The following is a 27296-nucleotide window of genomic DNA, read 5'->3' as shown; positions in this document are numbered from 1 at the left end:
TCTGAACAGTAAGAAAATTGGAGTATAAGAATATTTTCTAAAAATTGAAAGACACATTTTTCATAATCCAGAAAGTATATAGGAATTTCCTCAATATGCAATAAACCAGGGAACAAGTCACGGCCACCATGAAAGGGAAGAAGAGTACATGGAAACACTACCAAGGCTTGTTTTTAAAGCCACAAACAAGGAAAGTGGAATCAAAGGGCCTGGTCACTACCCACGGGAGGGAAAACTGTCTTCCTCAACTGACTGGGTTTGGTCATTATTCTTCGTCACAGTCCTGCTCTGACGCACACCTCAACCCATGTGACCCAACATGCAGGTTCAGCCTCATTGTTGGCTTTGAGATCGATTCTCTTAATAATGGGAATGGGGATGAGGAGAGGTGTTTTAAGGACCTCTAGCTCACTGCCTAGTAGGGGTGAGGGAACATCAAGCCTTGCTGGAGTTGGACTTTGGTCTGGTTCCCTATTTGCTTCCTCCATGTCCAAGTACACATCTTAATGGAGTGTTCAGGGTCTTAGTCCTTGTAGTAGTATCTTGTTCTTGCTCCTCCCTTCAAGTCCTGCCCTGAACCCAATCCTAGGGCTAATGCCTTATTGTACCTACGATAGCCAATTATGATCTCTTAGTCTTCTAGTTGCTCATTCAACATCTGACAGAACACTGCCCATGTGCTCATATATTGCCTTGAACCACACTGCAATGATATGTTCTGCTTGGTGGGCTTCCTTATTTGAAACGATTTTATACCATCTCTCAACAAAATCCAAGCTGGGCTACAGACTTTGTAACTGATCCCTTGCATTCTCACTGCCATTTGTTCCCACACTGCTACAAGATTTATTTTCCTAAAGGGCAGCTCAAAATCATCCCCAGCTTCCCACAACCTGACAAAACCTGGACCCCCAAAGATCTAACTCATGTCAAGTCAAACCAGACCACCTCTCATGAATGCCTCCCTGGAACTTTTCCTCATTTTGTAATCTCATCCATGCTATCAAGAGGTCCATCTCAACAGACAGTTCTTCCAAGAAGCCCACTCAGATTTTAGCTTCCTTCTATGACCAAATGAACATTACCTGTCTCTTTCATAGTATTTTTTCTGTGCCTCACCTAAAGCACTCAGTTTGTTGATATTGGGTGTTTCAGCTGAAAGGTCATTGAGCTTCAAGCCAAGAGAGCCACTTTTCCACCAGGTTTTAAAAAGTATATATTTAAAACTAATACTCCTCATTTCTTCCAACCAGTTGTCTCAAAGACTTAATTGTAAGAAATAGAACAATAAATGCTGAAAGGAAATAGGGGTGAATATCCTTTCAAAGAACAATCTCAAATCCCTAAGACATGGAAGAAAAAACTGACAACCTAATTACATGCAATTTTAAAGCTTCTTTATGGCAGCCAAACACAATAAACTGAATTTGAAAGGAACAAAGCAGGGGAAAATCTCTCCAATACATGCAAGAGAAAAGTGTATTTCCTTTTTATGTAAAGAATTCTTATAAATCAGTGAGAATATTATGAATAACACAATAGAAAAGTGTCCTAATACAAAAACAAATACTTTCACAGAGGGAAAAAATATAAATGGACAATAAAAAATGTGAAAACAAGCTCAATCTCATAGACAGTTAAATCTGGAGATCCTGTTTAACTCTTTAGGCTGGCAAAGATGAAAAATAAATATGAAATGGTTATCAGTGGCTATTTGTAGGGATTTGGTTTATGATGACTTTCAAGTTTCTAGAATATACATATTTGGATTTTTAAAAAATGCTTGAATTTTTAGAAGCAAGAATGTATTACCTTTATAATCAGAAAAAAATTAAGATACACTTAAAAAAACAATTAAGAGCCAACAGCCTACCTAATGGAAAAGTAGTGATACTTTTTCTTAGAAACAAAACCAAAACAAGGTTGAATGAAAACCGGGTTGGTCTTCGAGGCTTGAGAAAAGAGCACTGCATTAGCTTGAGCACCTGCTGAGCCCTCAGGCTCACAGTGGGTCTTTCCCTCAACTCTCCAACCTCGCCAAGTAAGAGGGAGGGCAAATCTCAAATTAGAAGTGGGAAATGTGGGGGAACCCAGGTGGAGCCACTCAAAGGCGCTGAGACACACAGAATGTCAGAGCTGGTAGAAACATCAGAGGTCATCTTACCTCATCCCCTGCTCATTTAGCAAGTGAAGATACCAAAACCCAATTTGGTTAAATGACTTGCTGAAGGCTATTGTCTAACTGGTGACAAGTTTCTATCACACCAGACCACTCCCTGTTCAGTCTTCAAATGTACAACTTTTCCCAAGAAAGTAAACTTGGAAATGATATAGAAAGGTCAGAGCTGTCCGTATCTCTTTGGCAGTCTCCCAATCCAAGTCCTAATGGAAGCAGAGGTCATTCTTACAGGGGTTACGGCAATAGGACAGCCAAGTGGTTATCTCACTTGAGGATTCAACATGTCATTATGGGCAAGATCACAGAGCCTTGGTAACCATTCATGAAATTAAAACTAAAATGGATTTAAAGTAACATTATATGTATTCCTAACTAGCGAAATGATTAAGACCCTTTATGGTGGGTAGGCCATATGGTAGCATTTGGCAAAGACACTATGATTGATTCCTTCCTGCTGGAGAACACTCTCTGGCAAATGCAAGCCTGAGTTATAAAACTTTTCATCATTTCATTTGATATTTTCATTTTGGGGAATTTGCAAATTTTAGTAACTACCATTTATCATCATCTAATTTGTGCTGGGGCTTTTTTAAAAAAAAAACAACAACAGCATTTTTGAAATATAATTAACATATCATAAATTCACCATTTTAAACATTTCAGTGGGGTTTTTTTAGCACACAAATATTCAGATTTTTTTAACTTATAGCAAACTCTCATGGTAGGTTTGGTATTCCAAATGTAGAAATGAAGACTCAGAAGAGTTAAGTTATTTGTCAGAAAAATGGCAAAATTTTGACAATCTTTTTTGACCTACTTGTGCTCACAGTGGCAATATTTAGAACAGAGAAATACTGGAACCAGACCAAATATCTAACTTTAGAAAAATGACAAATTTCACACATTACTAAAATGGACTGCTGAGCATCCATTAAAATAATGGTATCTGGATGACGTACATCTGAAATGTTAAGAAAAAAGAACAAAAATATGTGTGTACATACTAATCACAGTTGTATCAAAGTAAATGTATATACTTTCACAAGTAGAACCTGTTCATAGAATAAAATATTCTTAGGTTATTTAATCTGCAATGCTGCTCAAGTGATTGAGTATAATAAAATATCTTAATAATAAGAAAAACCAATAGTTATCAATACAACCTGTTTTAGGAACTAGAGTGAATGAGTGGTCTTTTCTTTTTTTCTTTCTTTCTTTTTTTCATCTGAGATGGAGTCTCACTTTGTCACCCAGGCTGAAGTGCAACGGCATGGTCTCACTACAACCTCCATCTCCTGGGTTCAAGTGATTCTCCTGCCTCAGCCTCTCAGGTAGCTGGGACTACAGGCACATGCCACTAAGCCCAGCTAATTTTTGTATTTTTTGTAGTGACAGGGTTTCACCATGTTGGCCAGGCTCATCTCGAACTCCTGACCTCAGGTGGTCCGCCCACCTTGGCCTCCCAAAGTGCTAGAATTACAGGTGTGAGCCACCATGCCCGGACTGCTCTTTTCTTTTAAAAGACAAACTATTCACTTCCTAGAGCCATGGATCTTGATGAGGGTCTTATTAGGATTATTTGGGAAACATTTTTAGATCACATGAGACCTCCCCCAACCACTAGAGATCGTGACTCATTAAGAAGAACCCTATAGCAGAGCAGTGCTCTGGAAACAGCTGTCACTTGTCAACAACTTCCCTAAAATGTTTCCGGTAAAGTCTCTAGCATTCCATATAACTCAGAGCCAAGACTCCTTGGACAAGTGTGAAACACTTCTCCCGTCCTCTGACTCCCAAAACCATGATTATCCCTAATCTTATGGTAGAAAAGACCTTTCAGTTTGACCACATTCCCCAGGCAATTAGGAACCGCTGTCCTAAGGAATACATCCGTGATATTTCTGGCACTTTCCCCTATTTTCTCACCTGTCACCACTTTACAGATTCTGAATTAAAGTCTCAAATATAGACTTTTAGGCATCTTCTTGAAGTTTCCTATTGCTCAGTATAGCATTCACTGGATCACATTTTAATAATTTAAAGAATACTATATTGAGGAGCAAATTCCTGGAAAGCAAGTACCTGCATGTTGACAAGTTTGAAATACACCCCTTTCTTCTTCATCAGTTCGCTGTGACTTCCTTGCTCTACAATGACTCCATCCTCAAACCCAGCAATGACATCTGCATTTCGCACCGTAGACAGTCGGTGTGCTATCACAATGGTGGTCCGGCCTTCTCTGGCCTAGAAGAACAAAAATATGGTGCATCAGGGTTACAGTATTGGCATACTGTCAATTAACATGCACAGTTAAACACGGGTGAATGCTGTTTATAGATGGTGAGAGAGTAGGTTATACTCCAGATCTCTGTGTGATTATGGTAAAAGCATCACTCTTTATGAAAACGTGAGACTCGCATTTGGGACCAGACAAGTGGCTAACACCTTCAGTCGGAGGACAGATGATTTCTCTAGAAACCTATGGTAGTGTTTACTTAAGAAAAACAAGGGCTTGATCCTTCTTCAGGGTTTTCACACTTGTCTGAGAAGCCCTAGCTCTAAGTTAAGTGGAATGCTAGAGACATTACTAGAAACTTCTTAGGGAAGTTGTTGTAAAGTGACAACCTATTCCAGAGCACTGCTATAGGGACCCTTTTGAAGAGCCTGATTTTAACTAATTCTGATGAACTGAAAGCAGGCAGTTAGGTGAAAATGTACCTCAGGATCAGGATTCAAATTATGGTTCAAAAACCATCCAAAGCATAATCTCTAGAGTAAGACAAGTAACTTTGCTCTTTAACAAGTGCCCTAGGTGATTTTTATGCATGCTAAAATCTACAAATCACCTGCCTATCTAGTTTAGCGGCCTCATATGTTTGCTTGGTGGATTTATAAATGGGCATTTAAACCCTGGATAATGCCAATAAAAGTACTGATGTTATGTCATTAATAATGGCTACTCTTTCTGACACTCATTAACCCTTTTACCCAATAGCTTAAGATCACTCCTACTCTGAAACAATCAAACCACATCATTAGGATGGTTATTAGAGAGTAGCCTAATCCATCTAGGTGGTTAACATATAAATTTAAAATAAGACGCTAGATTCATAATAGCAAAAAAGTGGAAACAATCCAAATATTCATTAATTGACAAACAAACAAACTGTGGTATATCCTTACAATGGAATATTATTAGGCCATAAAATAGAATGCATTTTGATTCACGTCACAACATAGATGAACTCTGAAAGCATTGTGAAAGAAGCCATTCACAAGAGATGACACATGGTATGATTCCATTTCTATGAGATATTTAAGAATAGGCAAATTCATAGAGACAGAAGGTAGATTCATGGTTGCCAAAGGCTAGAGTGAGGGTGGAATGCAGAGTGACTGGTTTCTTTATGAAGTGGTGAAAATGTTCTGGAATTCAATAGTGGTGATAGTTGCACAACCTTGTGAACATTCTAAAAACCCTGGAATTATACATTTTTAAAGGGTGAGTTTTATGGTATGTAATTTATATCTCAATTTTTTAAAAATAGCCATGAAAATTCTGAAAAAGAAGTTAATGAGAGGAGTCATGAGAGGGGAATACCTCTAACAGATACTAGTGCATTAAAAGCTACAGCAATTAAAATAGTAAAACCTAGGGGAAGCTAGCACATGAATGGGTGATTTGATAAATAGAACCAAATGGAGAGTCCAGAAAATAGACATAAACCCTTTAAGAATTTAATTATGATAAATATGGTACTATCTATTAGTAGGGAAAAGGTGAATTATACAATAAATGATATTGAGACAATTGTGTAGCCACCCAAAAAAGTAATGTGGCATTTCTACTTGTCCTTATACTAAAATTAATCCAGATGAATCAATTGTTTTTAAATAAATGTAAAAGAGAAAAATCACTGAAAACAGAGAGAGGCTAGAATACAGCTCTCTTGGATAACATTTAAGACTATTCTTTGATTTTTAGTATACAAGCCCCAAAGAAGCACTCATGAATAGTTACTCATATGAAAGTTGGGTTCAGTTCATATATAATAAGGAATATAAGAAATAATTTACTACTGTAATTATATTCATTATGCTAATAGTGATGAATAAATTGTAAACAATGACCGTTATCAGGATGATGATAATAGGTTGATGATATGTCAACATATCAACACAAAGGAATTGGAGTCAGATATATGAGTGAATGATCGACATGTAAAAGAAATAAAGTATGTGTTCATGAATTTAAAAGTAAGCAACTGTCACCTTTGACCAAGAGAAGTTGGCCGAAGTAGAGCTTTGACACAAAGAGTTGTTTTTCTTTCTTTTTTTTTTTTTTAGAGCTCTCAGACACCCCGATGATGACAGGACATTGGCAAATAAATATCCTAGATTCAGGGACACCAGCTATATGAAATTCAGACCTTTGACTAATTTGGGATGTTCAAGGATGAAAGGCAGGCCTAAACAAAGCGAGTACTAATCGACTAGCCTTTCGGGAACTTTGGTAAAACAGTGTCAAATGAAACCTTCTGGAATCTTTGTATAAAAATTACCATTTTGGTTATTTTCCTGTTCTTTTATGATAACACCATGACCAGGAGTGTGCGTGTAGGTATGAAACTGTGTCGGCTTTCTTTAAGACAGTCAAAATACCAAATCTGCTATTATATCGTTCTTCAAGATCTTATACCTAATAGCATTTTAGTTATTTTGACAAATAGTTGCTATCTATTGAGTCAAAAGCTAATAGGGTCATTACTATTAAAATTTATTTTAATGCAGATATATATTTTCTCCATGAGCTGTACTAGCATATTCAATTTAGTAAATATTTATTTAGCCTCTACTATGTGCAATGCACTGGGCTGTTGGAGAGATTCAAATATGTATCTTTTTATTCATTCTGCCTCCTGGGGGTGGTTTATTCTTTCTATAAAAATAAGTAGCTAGCTACAGTAAGCTGGTGCCACACAATGGAAGGATTGATCAATGTAAAAGGATCCACAAAAGAAAAATATTATTTTTCCAGGATGGGTAATTGGGTAGAAATAACAGTAGATATAGTAGCAGTATATCCTTATGGTCCTCAAAGACAAGACTACAATTTATAAAATTCAACTTTTCATCATTAAAAGTAAAGTTGGCTTGTAAGTTAGAGCGATTAACTAACTGACTGATTGGTATCATCTTTGGGGATAGAGTAATAAAGGGTTTATCCTCAAAGGTATAGTTGATTGTCTGTAAAAATATTAGAGTAGTTACCTTGCAGTATGGAGTCAATTAGTGTAGATTATACACAATTTTCATAGCAACTATGGTAGATTAATATGGCCACAAACACTTTGCAGCTTCTCCTACCAGAGGTGGAGCCAACTTCTCTGCCTCCTCAAATCTGGGCAGGCCCTGTAACTTGTTTTGACAAAGAAAATGTAAAGAAATTGACTTCTGCAATTTCTGGAGCCCAGGCCTCAAGGCCTCAAGGGACCTCACAGCTCATCTGTTTTGCCATCTTCAGATGTTACCCTGGAACTGCAGTTAAAGGAAGCTTGACTAGCCTCCTGGAGGATGACTGGCTTCAGGGAGGAAAAGCAAGCTGCCTCAGGGAAAGAAAGGAGGGGGAGAGGAGGGAAGGGGAGGGGAGAGGAGAGAGAAAGGGAGGGGAGGAGATAGGGGAGGAAAGGGGAGGGGAAAGGGGAGGGGAAGGGAAGAGAGAGGGAAGGGGAGGGGAGAGGAGAGAGAAAGGGAGGGGAGGAGACGGGGAAGGGAGAGGAGGGGAGAGGGGAGGGAAGGGGAGGGGAGAGGGGAGGGGAAGAGAAAGGGGGGAGAGGAGAGGGGATGGGAGGGAAAGAGAGAGGAAAGGGGAGGGGAAGGGGGAGGGGAGAAAGAAGGGGAGGGGAGAGAGTAGGGGAAGGGAGGGGAGAGGGGAGGAGAGAGGGGAGGGGAGGGCAGGGCAGGGACATCCCCAACTGCCAGGCACATGAGCGAGGCCACCTTGAATATTCCAGCCCAGGTGACCCTGAGCTGAAGTGAGACTAGGCAAGACCAACAGAAAAACCACTCTACCAACCCACAGATTTGTGGGCAATACAATTATATTTTAAGCCACTAAATTCTTGGTTTAAAACAACTGATATGGAAATTAGTAATTAGGTTGGGATACTCCTGTAACAAAAACCTAAAACATGTGACATTGGCTTTGGGATTGAGTGGTAGGTAGTGGTTGAGAAGGTGATAATACTGCTAGTGGAGATTGGAAGAAGAGTAAAGAAATTGCCATTAGAAGATAGAAAAGGAGCATCTTCATTAAGTAACCTTGGAAAAATTGACAAAGATGTTTCCTACAGTGACTTGGAAGAAAGACATTTTACTTAATGAACCTGCACATCTGGCTGAGGAGATTCCCAACATCTCTAGACAGACTATTGAAGGCACAAGTGGATTCCCCTAGCTGTGTACGATGAGGTTTGGGAAGAGGATTATCAGCTGAAGAATAAGCTACTTGGTCACAAGGAGAATTTAAAGACAATATAGAACACCCTAGTACTCAGTTGGAAAATGAAGTTGTTATCCAATGAAATTAGGACAAAAATCAGAGTGTGTGGGTGTAAGATTTTTAGCAAAAGTCTCTGAAAGATTTTAGGCAGAGCCTAGTAGACACTTTCAGCTACAAAAAAAAAAAAGCCTTCTAGGAGACTCTTAAGAGTTTTCTGATGGCAAGTTCACCTGCAGCCCAAAGAAGACAGAGAGCTGTCTCAAAAAAAAATTACAGGCATACCTTCTGGGGCACGAATAAATGACAGCCAGATTTTAAGTAAACTCACAAAGTATTTAAGAGAGACCTTCAGCTTAGTCTAAAAGACACTTAAAAATACAAAATGAAAGAGGCCCCAGATTTCTATGGGCAGAAACATGCTAAGAAAGCCACTGAGCTGCAGACATAGACCATTTCTTATGAAAAAGGAAAGCCCTCTCAGTGGGAAGCTAAAAGAAGACCCCGAAACTAAAGAGATCAATGGACTAGGGAACCCACTCCTGGGGAGCAGAATCAGGCCTTAATCAAGAGTAGTGGGGTAACCGGCAAAATGTACCTGACTACGTGTCAGAATAGCTATGGCCAAGGACTGCTGTGAACTTCCTGTTCTCCTTTTTGAATGAGTATCTGCTATGATTATCCTGTCCCTGTACCACCACTCTATGGTGAGAGTATGTGTTGATGATAACTTGTCTTTTTCATAGGTCTCTGGGTCAAGATGAGCTGAATATGAAAACTCTCATCTGTATTGGACCACATGCAGATCTTCAGATACTGATCTTTGAGCCAGATGCTACCAATGTATGAAAATTTTGAGGATCTGAGAAAGAGGTAACGTTCTTTTGTGGGCGGGAGAAATGTAAATAATTGTGACAAAGGACATATGTTAGAAGATTGAATATGGTCATAGATTCTTTACTGCTCACCCTGTAAGAGGCACAGTCTGTTAATTCTCCTCAAATGTGGGCTAGCCTGTGACTTGCTGTGACCAACAAAATGTGTTGTGGAGTCTAATCTTCTGGACACTTCACTCATTCGTCTTTGCCCTCTGGGTACACTGCCCTGAACCTTTCATATAAGGAAGCCAGGTTAGCCTATTATACAAGTGTGAGAAGTCACATGGAGAACTGTGATGCCCAGCCAACAGCCAGTGTGTGAGTGAGGCCACCATGGACCATTTTAATGAAGCCAGCCCTCCAGGTAAATGCAGCCATGTGCTCAGACGGAAAGAACAGAGGATCTACTCTCCCAATACATGGAATTGTTTTAAGCCTGGATTCAAGACAGTTTGTTATGTGGCAATAGATAACCAATTTAGCAACCAAAAAAAATCCTGGTAATGGTAATCACCATAATAATAGCAGCAGCTGACAACATCAAGTGTTTCCTATGTACTAGGCATGTACTAATGACTTTACAGGCAGTATCTTGCTTATTCTTTAAATAATCCTATGATACTGTTTCTGTCCCCTCTTCCCCCATTACTTCAGAGATGTCTCAGGCTTAGAGAGGTTAGTCACTGTGCCCAAGGACACAGCTAGAAGGGAACAGAGCCAGGACTCCAATCCCAGCCTAGCATCAAAGCCCATGCTCTTAACCATCCCCCTAAGCTACTAATGGCTTTTCTTGGAGACCTTAAAAAATTATGAGTGTTTCATCAGCTATTTTTCAAGCAAATATATAAAAGGTTATCAATGGAGGAGTGTGCCATGATCCTATGGAACACAAACTGCTAAAATTGAATGAAGTAACTTATCCAAATATATACTAAGACTTTCAAGGTCACTGTTTTTCTGGCAGAGATCATATTATGAAAAACAATACATACTCTTCATTTCCATTAATTCTATTCCTTTAGTACAGCAAGAACTAATACTGAATATTGAATATCTGTATCCTAGAAAAGACTGGAACCTAGACTCCGGGCTGAATAGGATTCTTTTTTGTTTTTGAGTTTTTGGTAAATATATCTTTCATTCTACCCAACTTTACCCTAAAAAGTCTATGTCAATACGTGAATGTCTATTTATATTTTTAAGTTAGAATTAATAGTTTAATTTAGGTGTAATTACTTTTTGATTTCCTGCTTTAAGTAACTTCAGAATAACCAATCATATACCAGTATCACATGCATTATATTCTGACTCCTTAATATCATGATTTAATGTACACAAAAGCAGTATAATTCAGTGTAAGACTTTGTAAGGAGTAATTATTATTATCTTATTAATCATTATTAAAATATATGAAATAAGTCAAGATATTGGTTGGGTGCAGTGGCTCACATCTATAATCTCAGCCCTTTGGGAGGCTGAGACAGGACAATCACTTGAGCTGAGGAGTTCTAGACTAGCCTGGGCAACATGGCAAAAACCCATCTCTACCAAAAATACAAATATTAGCCAGGTGTGGTGGCGCACAACTATAGTCCCAGCTACTCAGGAGGCTGAGGTGGAAGGATGGCTTGAGCCGAGGAGATGGAGGCTACAGGGAGCCGTGATCATACCACTGCACTCCAGCCTGGGTGACAGAGCAAGACCCTGTCTCAAAAAATCACAAAAAAAGTCAAGATATTAAGCTAATAAACCATGAAGCATTAATTGACGACAGTTTACAGCATACAAAGCAGTTCTGTTTACTTAGGATTCAGATATAAATTTTCCTGAGAAAATAAGGTTCGTATAGCTTGTCTCTTAAAGTGTAAGAGGTAGTTCAGATAGAATTCCTGAAGGAATTTGCACGTTATTACTAAACTGTCTTAAATCAAATATATTTATGATATTTATGTTTTTTAAAACTAATTTCTATCTGAGTCTGGTATTTACATTGTGCTGTTAATGCAGATGACGTTAGTATTACCGCCAGAAGTATACCAAGGAAAGGTTCTTCCTGTGACATTCAGCTTAGTAAAGATGCTAATGAGAAACTTAGAAATATCTGAGCTGGATAGATGAGCTCAGCACTCTGAAAATGAATTGCTTATTTATATGCTTAAACAAATACAGAGTTGAACTTTATTTCCAGAAAAGCAACTGGTGACCTACATGAATAGATAAAGATGATGTCACTGCCTACAAAATAGGGTATTTTGAATTAGTTTTCAGTTGGACCAGTGTCTGGGTAACCAGATTAAAAGAAATTTCTTAATGTGACTACTTTTGGTCAGAAGCAGTCTTGCAATAGCCCACGTGCAAGAAATAAACAAAGCTAAATGGCTTGTTGCACAGACCTGGATCTGGGCTCACTGCACCATGGTGTCCCATTCACCTCTCTCTCAACACAGTGTAACCTGACAGAAAGGAGAAATCAATACAGTTCCCTGACGTAACTTCATTGGCCCTTATGTTTCTGTTTCTCAATCCAGACTTCAGAAGCACTGGCAAGAATTTTCAACAGGTTTCAACTGGCTGGTCCTTCAGCTGTTTAGGGTCTACTGACCTTATCCAGAGCCGCCTGTACCTCAGCTTCACTTTCCGTGTCCAAGGCTGATGTGGCCTCGTCCAGCAGGAGGATCTTGGGGTTGCGAACCAGGGCACGTGCGATGGCGATCCTCTGCTTCTGCCCACCACTCAGCTGGGCCCCTCTCTCTCCAACCAGGGTGTCAAATTTCTACCACAGAAAACATGAATCAGTTCTTGAAGTAACTTAAATTTAAAAAGGCTAGGAAGTCTATAGAACTACATAAAGATAACATGGAGCTTTGTCTTAACTATTTTAATGTATCATAAATTATGATAAATGAATTCTGAATTATAAAAAACGGACATATTCTGTATACAATTTTATATTACTCATGTACCAGGCTATAATCCTTGAATCCCTAACTGAGTCATTCATGGGACTAACCTACCAAAGTTGGACAATCTTGCATCTCAAACATTATTAGATAAACCTTTGAAAAATAAACTCAGCCCTATGAGATGAAATTCTAATTTCAAGGACAACTACATTATCAGAGCCTTTACCTGTGGTAATTTCATGATAAACTCATAGGCGTTGGCTTCTTTGACGGCTTTCTTTATCTCATCCATGGTTACATTTCTACGACCATAACGAATATTTTCAGCAATTGTGGTGGAAAATAGCACCGGCTCCTGATTCACCACACCAATTATTTCCCTCAGATAGCTTACGTTAAAGTTCCTAATATCCTGCCCATCAATGTTAATCTGAAAGAAAAAAATATTTCCTATTAAGTATTTAACCATCTAATAGCTAAAGTATCAGGTCCGTTTATGAAAAAATCTTACCTAATATTTAACTTAGTTTGGTGTTTAGAAATAATAATGAAACAGCAATATGCAAGAACAAAAATAAAAAGCTGATGTTCTCTCCTGATATTTATTTTCATACATACAGTTTTTTTCATGGATGGATTATTTGCTATAAACTATTTTGGGTTTGATATTTTTGGCATGTCATGATTTTTATGTCCCAATATTAAATTTAAATAAAAAGGCACACTTACCTTCCTGGTCTACATATCATTTTGATGGCATTATGATTTTTTGCTATTTTTAACATACCATAATTTACTACATTTCCACTCCCTTAAATATTTGGCTTCCTTCAAAACGTATTGCAAAAGTAGAGAATTACTAAGTCGAAGAGTATGATTTATTTTCTCTACCTTGACAACAATTGCTTACATGTACAATGACTGGTGTTTGCTGGGCATTTATTGCTCGTTGATAAAAGGCTAAATAATTCTCTTAAAAAATTTTAATAACTTACAATGTTAACAGGAATATATAAATCTGTTTCATTATAATTTACTAGCACTGGGTTTTATCATTTTAATTTTTTTTTCTAATTAATAGGTAAGAGGTGATAACTTATATCTGTTTTCATTTGTATATTTATAAGTAAAGTTGACCATTTCTTGAAACTTTTTGCAAATCTGTATATATTCTAGAGAGTTGCATGTTCATATTCTATAACGAGCAGGGTTGCCTTCATATATTCATATTAATTTCTCTAATATTAAATGTAATACTTTTTCCATATATATAAAAGAAATCTTTGCTCCAATTTATTACGTTCTTTTCTTTCTTTCTTTTTTTTAAATTTTAGAAACAGAGTCTCATTCTGTCACCCAGACTTTGGAGGAGTGCAGTGGCACAACCATTGGTGCAACAATAGCTCACTGCAGACTTGAACTGCTGAGCTCAACTGATCCTCCTGCCTCAGCCTCCCAAGTGGCTAGGACCATGGGTGCACACCACCAGGCCTGGCTATTTTAAAAAATATTTTGTAGAGACAGACTCTGATTATGTTGCCCAGGATGGTCTCAAACTCTGGCCTCAAGTGACTGTCCTACCTCACTCAGCCTCCCAAGTGCTGAGATCACAGGCACTGGCCACCATGTTAAGCCTTTCTTGCTTTCTTTTATCATAGTTTTATTGGCTTTCATTGGAAAGAGGCTTAAGGAGCAACTGAATTAATCGACTATACCACTGGGCATTTTTTCTATTATTTCGGTGGTAAGAAAATTGTTAAATTATGATGTGAACAGTGAATATCTGAGTTACAGAATTTCTGAAGATCATTTTTTTCTGTTAACATACGCTTTCTTTAAAAATGTGAATTATTCCAATAATAATTTTAAAAGATATTTTTAGATCACTTGTCCTCAAAGGCTAGTATTTTACTAGCTTTTTTTTATAAAATAAAGAAAAATATTTACATTTGAACCAACCCAGAGTTTACTTTAGTAAATGAGAACAGACCTATGTTCCCCCATAGTAATATCATATTTTTTCAGAGAATATTAATTGTATTAAATCAAATAAATAGTTCCATGCATTATAGAAAATTATATATTAATTCTTGAGATCTCTGTTCTAGCCCAATGACTTTTTATGATTTTTGGTTTTGACATGCCATTATTTTTACTTTTTACCTTATAATCTTCTCTTTTCTCAATTACTGAATTATAAGGCATTTTAATATCAAAACTCAATGCCCTAAAGTTGGGACAACTGAGAAAATTGTGAATATAGCTTGTGGATTTGTACTGCGTTAATGTTAAATTTACTGATTTTTGTCATTGTTTTGTGGTTAGTCTAAGAGAAAGTCCTTTTCAGGAAATATATTATGAAGTATAAGGGTATATATAATACACACACACACACACACACACACACACACACACACACACACGGAGAAAGAGAAGATGATAAAGCAAGTGGGTCAAAATATAAACAATCTAAATCTGCATGAAGGATCTGTGAATTCTCTGGTTACAATTTCTTGTAAATTCAAATTTATAACAAAACTTCTAAATGGCAAAAGACATACCCTAGGCTATTACTGTCCCCTGTGTTTCGAGAAGTTTCTCAAGAGACTAGTTTCTTAAGAGACTATGCCACTTTCCCTTTAGATATTCCAAAGTTTAAGAAAACTCAACTGTCTTGGATGAATTTAATTGCTGTCCTAAAATATATGGTGACCTTAATTGTCATCAATTGCTGCCAACAATTGCTATATGGAATATGTTTGACCAAACCCAATAACTCATTGAAAGTAATCCTCTCAGTGGTTCGTCGACTGTTTTGCAGTAATTTATTGGGTTATGAAAGCTTAGTCGGAACCAAGGAGAGCACTGTCCAGCTTCCATGCCTTTTATGATTTTTGTTTAATATATTTGTTAAACAGTCCAAGGGTGTGAAGGCATTGTCCATATGCATTGCCATTCTGTAGGCGTTTCACTAAAACTGGATTCACCTGCAAACTTGTTACTGAAAAACCAATTTCAAAGGGCTAATTTGTATCCAGCTTCCCACTCTGGAAGGCTTGGTTCTTCCCACTTACCGTGCCCTCGTCAGGGTCATAGAGCCTCTGTATCAGCTGGACCATCGTGCTCTTTCCACAGCCACTGCTTCCAACCAGGGCCACCGTCTGTCCACTCTGCACTTTCAGGTTGAGGCCTTTCAAGATCTGTTAGGAAAATGACAAAAAGAACACGCTTCACAAGAAAGCCCTAAAAAGGTAGTAATTCAATTCAGTTTGAAATTTGCAAAAAAAAAAAAAAAAAAAAAGGATCGAATAAGGGAATATAACCCCCAAAGGAAAAAGCACATAAATATCAAAATAATAGAGATTTTATTCTTTAAAGTGATTCAACAATCAACCTCAGTTAGGAATTCCTATAACTATTACTTACAGTACCTTGACGTTAGCTCGAGAAGGGTAAGAAAAGTGAACATCACTGAACTCCAAATTCCCTGTGATGCTGTCTGGTTTGTGTCCTCTCTCTGAAAAACTGTCAATTTTAGGATTCTAAATAAAACAAAATTTAATGACATCATAGGACAAACAAGTTGCATTTTTAAGGAATATGATTCAGCAAATTCCAAAAATAGGACCTGGAATGTCACAAGCCCCCTTATATAAGAAAAACCCAAGGTGACGATTGTGTGTATATCTGTGTGTGTTGTTTAAAGAAATATTCCTTTTCAGAAAATAGTCTTTTCCTGAAAAGTGCATAAGAGATATTCATTCATTTCATTTCATACACTATTTCCCTTTAAGTTTTTGGCATACCCTCATAAATTTTCTAAATGGTCAGATATGCATATTTATACAAGTGTAATAACAAAAATATACTATAATTGATATATATTATAGCCAGGTATTTCAGCATTTAGGGATAATTAGCTTATTCTTAAATAATAAATGTAATTGATTGAAGTGAGAAGATTGAATGATTGATTATAGCAGTTATTTAGGAATAATGTAAACTTTTAATACAATCAAACTTAGCAATTTTTCTTATGACTTGGATCAATGAAAAAGGAAAGATTGCTTAGATTAAATGATCAAATTTCAGTTATCTACTTTGCAATCTTTGATGCAGTGACACACTTTTTTATGTCAAAACTTTTTCTTTCTCACTGTAGTCAGTTCAACTTATTCAATATAGCTGATTTAAAACCATACCAAACATGCAGTGATAATGTTTTTGGAGGGAGGGCAACCCACAGCAAAATATACTGCCAATTTTGGTCCCACCAATTATTTATTTACTGCCTTATCCTATACAGAAATTATAAGATTCTCAGTCTGGCTACAACATGAAAGTGAAAAAGAGAAAAACTAGGAAGAGAAACATGTTTGCTCTGCACTAGTGCAGATGCACTTTTCCAAAATGAGATCAGTATTATTATGTTATCTAAAGATACATTTTAAAATATTAATAAGAGGTATTTTCTTTCATTTATTACTAAGGGGTCATTAATTTCACATAATTAAATGTCATTTTAGTCAGTACAACTTATTCAATGTAGTTGATTCAAAAATATGCAGCCTAAAGCCAAATTTAATTACATGAGCTCAAAGACTTCTTTTGTCCTTAAAATAATAAATGACTTACATTATCAATAATATCAAAGATCACATATGCTGCTCCTCTTGCATTGGCAAAAGCATCAATACATGGGGCGGCCTGACCAACACTGAAAGCTCCAATTAGGATTGAAAAAAAGACCTAAGCAAAATAACACAAGGAAAAGGTGTAAGTCACATTCTGGCATTCATTATTATCTAAAATATGATTTATAGGTAACATACTACACAAAGGATTAAGTTGAGGTTTATCCTTTAAATTATTTTTTAGCAAAAGAGCAACATTTGCAAGGTTAATACAGCATTTTATTGCCTGAATGGATTTCTCCAACCTCAAAAATAATTTTGTTGTCTATTTTCTCAAACTGACCAGTTTTCTCCTGAATGTATACAGAGTTAGAAAGATTTTTCAAACCTATTTCATTGACTCATCACAAACGCCACCAGAGAGAAACATTTTCAATTAGTATTATTATTCCATCCTATGTAGTTTTCTCTAACTATGCATTGACTTACATAGACTGTTCAATATAAAACATGGCAGATTTTGGTCCTATGTAATGTTCCTAAAAAGCACCATGTCACACATATTTTTTAGAAGATTTTTTACATAAAAAGTAATAGTTTGCACATCATAAAACAAAAAATCACTCCCATGTGCAATTCCTTTACACAATTATTCTGTACTATAGCATACAAGTACAGAATAACTGTGTAAAATAAATTGCTATAATGAGCTCAGAATATAGTTTCAGAAATCCAGATTAATAGAATAATTTAACTGAGAAAAACATAAGTGAAGATAAATTATTTCTTTCTCTCAGGGCATGGTAAAGCTTCTACATATAAGTTGGATTTTCCCAAAACACAGCAACACTTCATGTTACCCATAACCCAAATATCAGTCAAATATCTATCCCCCATCTGCAATACAAAGACCAGTAAGAAAGAAAAATAATGTCCACCAAAATAGATGCTATAAGGTTAATGCAATAGAGTTCCTGCCCTTGATGCAGAGGGCTTTGCTTGGGCTCCCTTTGGGGATAGCACTCTTCAGTTCTACAGGATAATTGTCATTGTCCACACACTACAAATGAGGAAACTAAAGCCAGAGAGGACAAACTCATCACCAAAGGTTAATGGTAGAGTCAGGATTCAACTTCCCTTCTTCATAAAACACCAATAGTAAAGGAGGAAGTGAAGAAAGGGTGGCAAGCTTCCAAGCTGACTGCCAGAGAGAAGATGGAAGTGAGAAAAAATAGACTCAGCAATAATGAGGGTTCACCCAGCCGAACACCCACGACCCCTCAAGGAAGTGTGAAGATATCACTGTATAAAGCATTCTGAAAATCCTCACTTTATACAATAACCCAAGTCATCATCAAAAGACCAAATCCTCACTTTAGCAAGATAGGGAAGTACAGATTTTAAAAGATTTTGATTTAAATAGTTACATATTGCTCTGATTGTCTCTGACATGGAAAGATGGTCACAAAATATTGGTAGTTCATAAATATGGTTACGAAAGTTATATGTAGTATGATCCCAATTTTGAAAGAAAAAAAATGCATGTATATATAGAAAATTATTTGGAAGATATACACCAAAAATTATCATCAAGAGAATACAAATTGTTAGATTATAAGTAATTTTAATTTTAAAAATTCTGTATCCTAATCCTTTGTAAAACTCGTATATGTTATTTTAATAATCATAAAAGGAAGCTATTTTCATTTTGATGAATAAGAAAAACTAACATAACATCTCTTCTTATATTTCAGATAGCTGATTGTTTTAAATGATATAAATTTAACATTCTCTTGTACAATGACCTATTCTATAATAATGATGCTTACTTTCTTATATAATAAAACTCAGCAGAGGGAGGATGGCTCCCATCCATATTTATTTATTCGTAAATTCATCCCATTTTTACTTCCTTTTATACATTGTATATGTTTCACAAATGGTCTAACCACATGCTATTTTCTTATCCACACTCATAATTATGCCTTGTATGTTCCAGAAACCCAGGTCTGCCCACTGGATAGGAAAGATTCACCAAAAACAAAAGCCTATAGTCATGCTCATCTTTCAAAATGGAAGGATATCAAAGAAAAGAGAAGGAAGATGGAGAAATATGGTTTTCATATTCTTCATAAATGTTAGGAGAACTACTTACTGTCATTGCATTTCCAATAGTATATTCTTTTGATATGACTAGAGTGGATCCATACCAGAAGGCCAGTGCATATGATGCGTATATTAACAGGAAGGCAATGCCCATGGAAATGTTTGCTGAAATAGCTTTTTTAATTCCAATCTTTTTGGCATTTTCTAAATGTTTCTGATACCTACCAGAAAAATGAGAGGGAAAACGTTATAATTAAGAATAATAATCCATAATCCAAGTCATACTCAGCTCCTATATAGGTGGAGGTTTAAGTAACAAAGTCAGTCAAAGCAATGAACCCATGGTGAAACCCAGCTCTTTGGGAATTGAACTAATTCAGGATCAGCCAGGCCTAGAACAAATCCAAGCCTTCTCTTTACTGATCCATTTCCCTTTATCCCTTCCAGGCCCACCAACGTTCCTGTGGCTGTTCCCAAATTGAGGGCTCACCCTAGGACATGGAAGAGCTTCTCCATCACCTTAACAGCCAGTATCACAAGTCAGGGTTAAGGGGGAAGGAGAGAAACCAAGCAAAACCAGAACTGATTGTAAACACCACTGGAACTCATAAACAGATTCTTAACTCAGGTCAACGTCTCTTCTCTGGAGAAAAGAAAATCCTCCTATTGCCCACTGGGTGAGGGATGAAAATTTTTACATGTTGTATATAAACCTCGGCTTCTCTCTTTGATTTTTTAAAAATCAGGCTAATCTTCATCTGTCAAGCTATGTACGAGGTTATAAGGTAGTCAATACTTACGGAACATGAGTTCTTACTCAATTTTTTACTAATGCCTAACTTGCAAGATAATTGTGAGGTTGACAGATAATTATAGAAAGTAGTTAGCATGTGGTAGCTGCTTCACAGTTAGCAAGCCTGATCATTTCTCTATTATACTAGTCTCATTGTGTTCAACTTTTATCTCTTCCTGAGTGTTGCTCATTATATTACTATCATATTACTGGCTGCTGGCATTTGATAGAAAACTTAAAATGTCTAGAATGGTTCTGTTAAATTATAATATTTTTTTACATCAACTTAAATCAAGTCTGCTTTTCCATGCCAGACCCAGAGAGTATGTAAAATTTAATTTGGGCTCCCTGAAATTAAAAAAAAAATCCATTGGATATACAATGACACTTTGGGGTGAAAATATCACTCAAAATAGTGTATTTCTCTTTGTGACAAAAAAACACAGGAACACCACTTTTAGTGTTTAACCAAATAAAACATGGAAATTCATTAGTTCTTTAAAAACCTATTCTGCCACCGGAAGATTTGTCTTTTTTACTGCATAAAGCACCCAGCTCTTCAGAGCGCTTTCCTCTGGTTGGGGCCTGCGTTCATGGAGCACAGCTGCGTCTCTGGGGGCAGCCAGCAGGCCCCGGCCAGTGCCGTGATTTCTCCTGTGTGGCTGGGCCTCAAGGGGTGGCAGGAAGACTTGAGTCTGCCCAGTGTGACCCACAGCTCTAGTGACAGCAGCGGACACACTGTAATTACCTTCGCTTAGGCGGCTCGCTTACCGGGACTAACGGAGCGGCACTGATTACACTGACATCCTGAGGTCCAACTGAGGGTTAGTGTGGTCTGTGTGGACTATTGTGTACAGGAAGCAGCAGTGAAAGAGAAAAAAGGAAGAGGTTAGAGAACCAGAAACATGTTGGTTTTGAAGCGGGATTATGGAACAGAAGAGTAGAAAATGAAATGGGGGGAATAAGGGACACTTTGTTTTTAATACTGGAGAATTTCCAGACAATTTTTATATCCAAGAGTTCTGAGTATCAAGAGTTCCATAGAACAGCCAAAGAAAATACTTCACATGGAATCATACTTCAACTATATTAGGAGATATTGCTATTTAAGCAAAACACTAAGTAATTATTTTCATTTAAGTAGAGCAGAATAGCCTTTTTCACAGGTGTGTGCTTATCCCCAAACTCATTGAGATATACTCATTAAAGATGTATACATAGCTTTTCATATGTCGATCATGCCTTGGTAATTTTTTCAGAGAAGAGTTTGCAACATGCCTCCAGATGCTGAGCAATTTTCCAGGTTTATCCTGGATCATTAAAGTTGAAAGCCGGAGGCCTGGGTGGGAAGCCCTCCTCATTCTTATGGAGGACCCAGAAGGCCCTACAAAGAATTCTGGGCTGTAACTGCGAAGTCGATATTTTCTCAGGTTTTTCTCTTCTATATTCCAGTTCATAGTCATTAAGGGCGTAAAATAAAATAAAATAAAAATATTTTGATAAGTATTTTTTAATATAATTATTTTCCTTTATAACCCTACTTATTTGTGTTTTGGGGGGGTTTATTTATTCATTTTGGGGTTTTTTATTTTAATTTTAATTTTTTGAGACAGAGTCTCACTCTGTCATCCAGGCTGGAGTTCAGCTCACTGCACCCTTGACATTCTGGGCTCAAGCCATTCTCCTGCCTCAGCCTCCCAAGTAGCTGGGACCACAGGTGCACACCACCACACCCAGCTAATTAAAATGAAAATTTGTAGAGCCAGGGTCTTACACATTGCCCAGGCTGCTCTTGAACTGCTAGACTCCAGCTATTCTCCTGCCTTGGCCTCACAAAGGGCTAGCATATTTCGTTTTATGCATTTAAAAACAAGCGAGTCTATTTGTATTATCTCACAGCCAAAAGAGTCCATAGCACATGAAAGGTTAAGAACCTTGCTGTAGAGTCTGACATTCAACTACAGCCATCAGTAAAGGGTGCTTCTATTTTGTGAGAGAAGGGTTAAGATAGGAAAGGGAAGGTAATAAACACGTACCACAAAAGAATGAGCAACAAAATGTAAAAATGCGTTCTTTGAACCAGTGGCTCAAGAACCTTCCTGACCTTTCCAGCTCTTTGTTCTGGCCCCCAAAAGCTATCACAGTCCTGATGGCCCCCAGAGCCTCTTCTGCCACGGCGCCTGCTTTTGCATATGCAGCTAGTTCTTTGTCACTAAATGCCGAGAGTATCTGGACAGAAAAGAAACAGTGGTCACTTCTGTATGGGAGAAAAGTTTAAAGGCACTGTGGTCAACCCTTTAACCTGCTTTTTCTTCCCAAACCCTATCCTTTAGGAAACATTAAAGTCATGTAGCAAATGCCAGTCTTCTAGATCCAATGGCTGCTTCTGCACCCCACAAAGACTAGATCTGACCTACCCTGGTGATAGGCTCCCCAAGAGTAGTCAGGAAAAAAAACATTCACACATAATTCTCTAAATAGCATTCTTGGGAACACTGTCAAGTTCCACATCTCCTGTTTTTCTCTGTTAGTTGTAAGTTAAAAAAAAATTAAACTTCACTGCTTTGAAAGGATTTACCGTTCTTTCCTTTATTATGTCAATTTTTGTGTGTGTGTGTGTGTGTGTGTGTGTGTGTGTGTGTGTGTGATGGAGTCTTGCTTTGTCGCCGGGCACCAGGCTGGAGTGCAGTGGCGCGATCTTGGCTCACTGCAATCTCCGTCTCCTGGGTTCAAGCAATTCTCCTACCTTTGCTTCCCGAGTAGCTGAGACTACAGGTGTGCACCACCACGCCCAGCTAATTTTTGTATTTTAGTAGAGACGGGGTTTCACCATGTTGACCAGGATGGTCTCAATCTCTTGACCTTGTGATCCGCCCACCTCAGCCTCCTAAAGTGCTGGGATTACAGGTGTGAGCCTCCGCGCCCGGCCCACAAGTTTTAATTACTATAAAAACAATACTTCCAGACCGCCTCATGGGCATTCTGCTAAATAATAAGACAGCCAAACAAGATGTTTCAGGAGAAAAGCAAAGGAAGAATCAAAACAAAAGAGATACAAGTAGTTCACTGTGTAAATCATCAACCCCAGGAGGAGCAAAAGTTGCCGGTAAAATTTCTCAACTCTGAAGTGTCGGCCAAAGCAGAGCACATTTTGTGTATTTTATTATAAGGCAAAACTGGCAGAGTGCTACTAAACCATCACAGGTAATGATTAAAATAAATAGAACAAATCCAAACTCTATTTAAAATTGTTATATTCATGCAATAATTTGAGGGTAATGTTATATTTTAAAATCGCACTTCCTTAACTAAAGGTAATTGAACTAAGAACTGTGATTTTTTTTTTTTTTTTTTGAGACAAAGTCTCGCTCTGTCACTCAGGCTAGAGTGTGCAGTGGCACGATCTTGGCTCACTGCGACCTCCACCTCCTAGGTTCAAGTGATTCTCCTGTCTCAGCCTCCTGAGTAGCTGGGATTACAGGCATGTGCCACCATGCAAGGCTAGTTTTTCATATTTTTAGTAGCGATAGGATTTCACCGTGCTGGCCAGGCTGGTCTCCAACTCCTGACCTCAAGTAATCCACACGCTTTGGCCTCCCAAAGTGCTGGGATTACAGGCATGAGCGGCCGCACCTGGCCTGTGACATTTTGAATTATGTTAAAAATTAATTTCCTTACTAAAGCACCATATTAACACCATGTTTCTGGATGTAGTTTCAGCTGACATTTAATGTGGACCTGCACGGGTACAAGTACTAGATTTCTGCATATTAAAGATAACTGTGTGCGGCGGTTAATACACATAAAAATGCCCAGCTTTCACATACCTTTGCCCAAACAGCTGCAGAGAGTCCCAGGATAGGGCTGATGGCCATTATCACAAGGGTGAGCTTCCATCCTCTAATGAATCCCACTATGAATCCTGCAAAAAACGTGGCTACTGCTTGAAAGAACATTCCAACCTTGTCACCAATTCCTTCACTGATTTTGGAGATGTCACTAAAAAAGATCACACCTAAGTGGTTACAGGCAGGAGGTCTTCAGTTGGAAAGATGAAGTAGACATCCAACAAACACATAGACAAATAAAATTTGTTCACTGACTGCAAGCCCCTTTCAGAGTCTTAGCCTCTTGAGTAACATCTTCCCCACCTAAACACCGCACAAAGGAAGAAATTCAGGATTAGCCAATGCTTCTAATAAGTTAGTATCATTAAAGTTGATACTACTGAGTCAATCCTATGAGAGAAGTATTAACATTTTGAGCATATAAATCAACCTGTTTTAAAGCAAGAATTAAACAAAAACATCGCAACAGTAATAAGGAAGAGTAATAGGGAAGTATTACTGTATTTTTATTATAGGGAAATAACTGGGAAGAGGTCCTCACTTCTACCCTTGTCCCTATTCTCAACCCGGTCTATTTCAACATGGCAGTCAGTGTGATCTTCTGAAAATGCAAGTCTGACCATGTTACTCCTCAGTTCAGAAACTTCCAACAGCTGCCATTTCACTGGGCAAAAGCTAAAGTCTTTGCGGAGGTTTATAAGGCCCTAAATGTCTTGCTCTTCCCTCTTTTTTAATTTTTTTTGACTTATTTGCTCAGGATGCCATTGCCAGGACTCCCAGTCAGGAAAGTTGATCATCTATCTCCCCTACTGGAATGTAAGCACCAAAAGGACAGAGATCTGTACTTTGTTCACTGATACGTTATGAACACGTAGAATGGTACTGAGCACATGAAACACCCTCAAATGTTTGTTGGATAAGCGAAGAGTCAACAATTACTAAAGCAAGTCTCTTTGTAAATTAATTCAATCATTTATTCATTCATTCAGCCATCTTTATTGAGAGTCTAGCACCCGTCAGATCCTGCAGCAGAAAGTTCCATGAGAAATAAACAGGTATAAGATGTGAGCTCGGTCCTCAAATAAACCTACCATGCCGTTTGGGGGAAAGCCAACAGGCAATGGCACAGGCTACAGATGCTGCCAGACATGGTTGCCAGATGATCAATTTCTAATATAGATCAGATGCTCAGTCTAGTATCTTTTTCCATTTAAAAATCTTTCCTTGACAAATTTTCACATAGCAATTAATTTCTTTACTAAAGTGTGACATTTAACAATGCACCTACTCTGTTAGCCGTGTATTGAGTTCAGTGATGTCGTTGATGTCAAACCATCCTATTTCCTGTCGTAGAATAGCGTGAAAAAACTTTTGCCTAATTTTCCTGATCTGTCGACCAGCTGCCAAAGTCCAAAATGAAACTTGGATATAGGCAGCAACAAGAACTCCAGCACCCAATCCTGAGTAGTAATATGCATATCTGAAAGAAATGAGAAAGGCTCTATTAAATATCATCCTTTTCTTTTCTTTTCTGAGACCTAGTCTGACTCTATCACTTAGGCTGGAGTGCAGTGGCACCACCTCAGTTCACTGCAACCTCCACCTCCCGGATTCAAGTGGTTCTCCTGCTTCAGCTTCCTGAGTAGCTGGGATTATAGGCACACAACACCACGCCCAGCTAATTTTTGTATTTTTAGTGGAGATGGACTTTCACCCTGTTGGCCAGGCTGGTGTCAAACTCCTGACCTCAGGTGACCCACCCACCTCGGCCTCTCATAGTGCTGGGATTACAGGTGTGAGCCACAGCACCAGGCCTACCATCCTTTATTCATCTCTTTTAGGAGGAATTTTCAGGATTGGAAATTAGTCAATTTACTAAACTGATAACAAAAACTGTATAGGACATTATAATAAACAGACATTACTTTTTTTCTTTTCTTAAATTATAAAATAATAAGCTCCATGATGGCAAATCTGTTTACTTGAACTGTTAGCCAAAGAAAATGGGTAAATTTTTGTTGTTAACTGCAAAAAAAGTTAATGATTCATTTTTAAATGATATTGATAATTTGTGGATACAATTTTCCTCCTCTATAATTATATTCTAGACTTGTATATCTTATTGTACTGAAAAGTTCACTACTATTTACATATTGCAAATATAGGAATAAGCAGACTGAACACGTGAAATAGTCCTTTCCGTATTAATTTTTCCACATTCTTTATAAAAAGAACCAAAAAACTTTCTGCCTACTTGTCGGAATTTGAAATTTTCTTAAATAATGTGTTAAAAAGTCATGAATTCAAACTTTACCAAATTAGTAGAAAGTTAGTATAAAAAATAATAAGTACATTTCAATACTTTCAAAGTTTTATTATCTAATTTTACAGAATGCTTCCAGATAGTCACCTTTGAGGTCTCCTTTAGCATACAGATAGCAGTCATTACAATCAGCAACTTTGCTGTGGAGATATACAAACATCATGCTTACGGGGCATTGAGATATCTACTGAGAAACTAGAAGGAGAAAATGTCATAAGTGACATTATTGGATCAAATGACAAAATCGGAATACAGATGTTATATTAGATAAAAGTATTAAAATTTACTTAAGCTGATAGCTGTATTGTGATTATACGAGAAAATATACTTATTCTTAGAAGCCACACTGCAGAAAAGGGCCATGATGTGTGCAGCTTACTTTAAATTGGGAGTTGGGAGCAAAAATGATAATAATAGGTGAATCTGGGTAGAGAGTATGCATGTTATATTTATATTCTTACAACTCTGTAATTTGAAATTATTTTCAAATGAAACTTTTTTTTAAAAAAAGGTACACCATATATATAAATTACCTAGTCATTTCTTCTTCCAGAATTTTGCCTAGATTTAGCAGCGACAATGAAAAGTTCACTAAATAAAAAAAAATAAAACAAAACACGTTAAAAGATCAAACTAGTCACAGGCATTGCCAGGTTTTAAAAATAAATTAATTCAAACGTATGAAAGCTAGAAGATGTGGTCGTTAAGGTTCTCTTTTAAAATATTCATTTCTTTGCACACTCAAGTGCATTCTTTTTTTTTTTTTTTGAGACGGAGTTTCACCCTTGTTACCCAGGCTGGAGTGCAGTGGCGCGATCTCGGCTCACCGCAACCTCCGCCTCCTGGGTTCAGGCAATTCTCCTGCCTCAGCCTCCCGAGTAGCTGGGATTACAGGCACCATTCTTTTCACTTTACTCAAGTAAAGAGCCTAAGGGTTTAGGTACCAGACATTAAGGGCCAAGACAGGAGAAGATAAGCCCTCCCAAATCTTTCCACGATCCTCGCGGTCTCAGCCTTTGGCAAAGCAGCCTTCTAAGGAAGCACAGAGGAGCCACTGAAGAGACAAGGGAGCCACAAAACACACAGAAGACAGAAGAGGGAATAAGAAATAGATAAAATAAAAAACAGGATTT

At 37.5% G+C, this 27296-nt stretch overlaps 1 protein-coding gene across 6 annotated transcripts in view; it reads right to left on the bottom strand.

Moving 5' to 3' along the window:
• ABCB4 (ATP binding cassette subfamily B member 4) overlaps positions 1–27296 on the bottom strand; it is a 70864-nt gene that overhangs the window by 29210 nt on the left and 14358 nt on the right. For 4 of the 6 annotated variants that reach the window (XM_012450869.3, XM_012450873.3, XM_064380432.1 and 1 more), the window contains 11 exons: positions 26697–26754; positions 25129–25320; positions 23820–23991; positions 22097–22221; positions 19249–19420; positions 17095–17208; positions 15891–16001; positions 15534–15659; positions 12686–12889; positions 12159–12329; positions 4262–4423 (listed from right to left, as the gene is read on the bottom strand). In XM_012450869.3, coding sequence (XP_012306292.2) covers positions 4262–4423; positions 12159–12329; positions 12686–12889; positions 15534–15659; positions 15891–16001; positions 17095–17208; positions 19249–19420; positions 22097–22221; positions 23820–23991; positions 25129–25320; positions 26697–26754 — 1607 coding nt within the window. Of the gene's footprint in view, positions 1–4261; positions 4424–12158; positions 12330–12685; positions 12890–15533; positions 15660–15890; positions 16002–17094; positions 17209–19248; positions 19421–20763; positions 20825–22096; positions 22222–23819; positions 23992–25128; positions 25321–26696; positions 26755–27296 lie in introns of those variants that run through there. The other 2 variants (XM_012450871.3, XM_012450872.3) reach the window with 2 other exon arrangements.

The sequence above is a fragment of the Aotus nancymaae genome, unplaced genomic scaffold (assembly GCF_030222135.1).
Source record: "Aotus nancymaae isolate 86718 unplaced genomic scaffold, 86718_ANA_hifiasm-v0.15.2.pri h1tg000025l, whole genome shotgun sequence".
Lineage (NCBI taxonomy): Eukaryota > Metazoa > Chordata > Mammalia > Primates > Aotidae > Aotus > Aotus nancymaae.
This window is presented reverse-complemented; position numbering and strand designations above follow the sequence as displayed.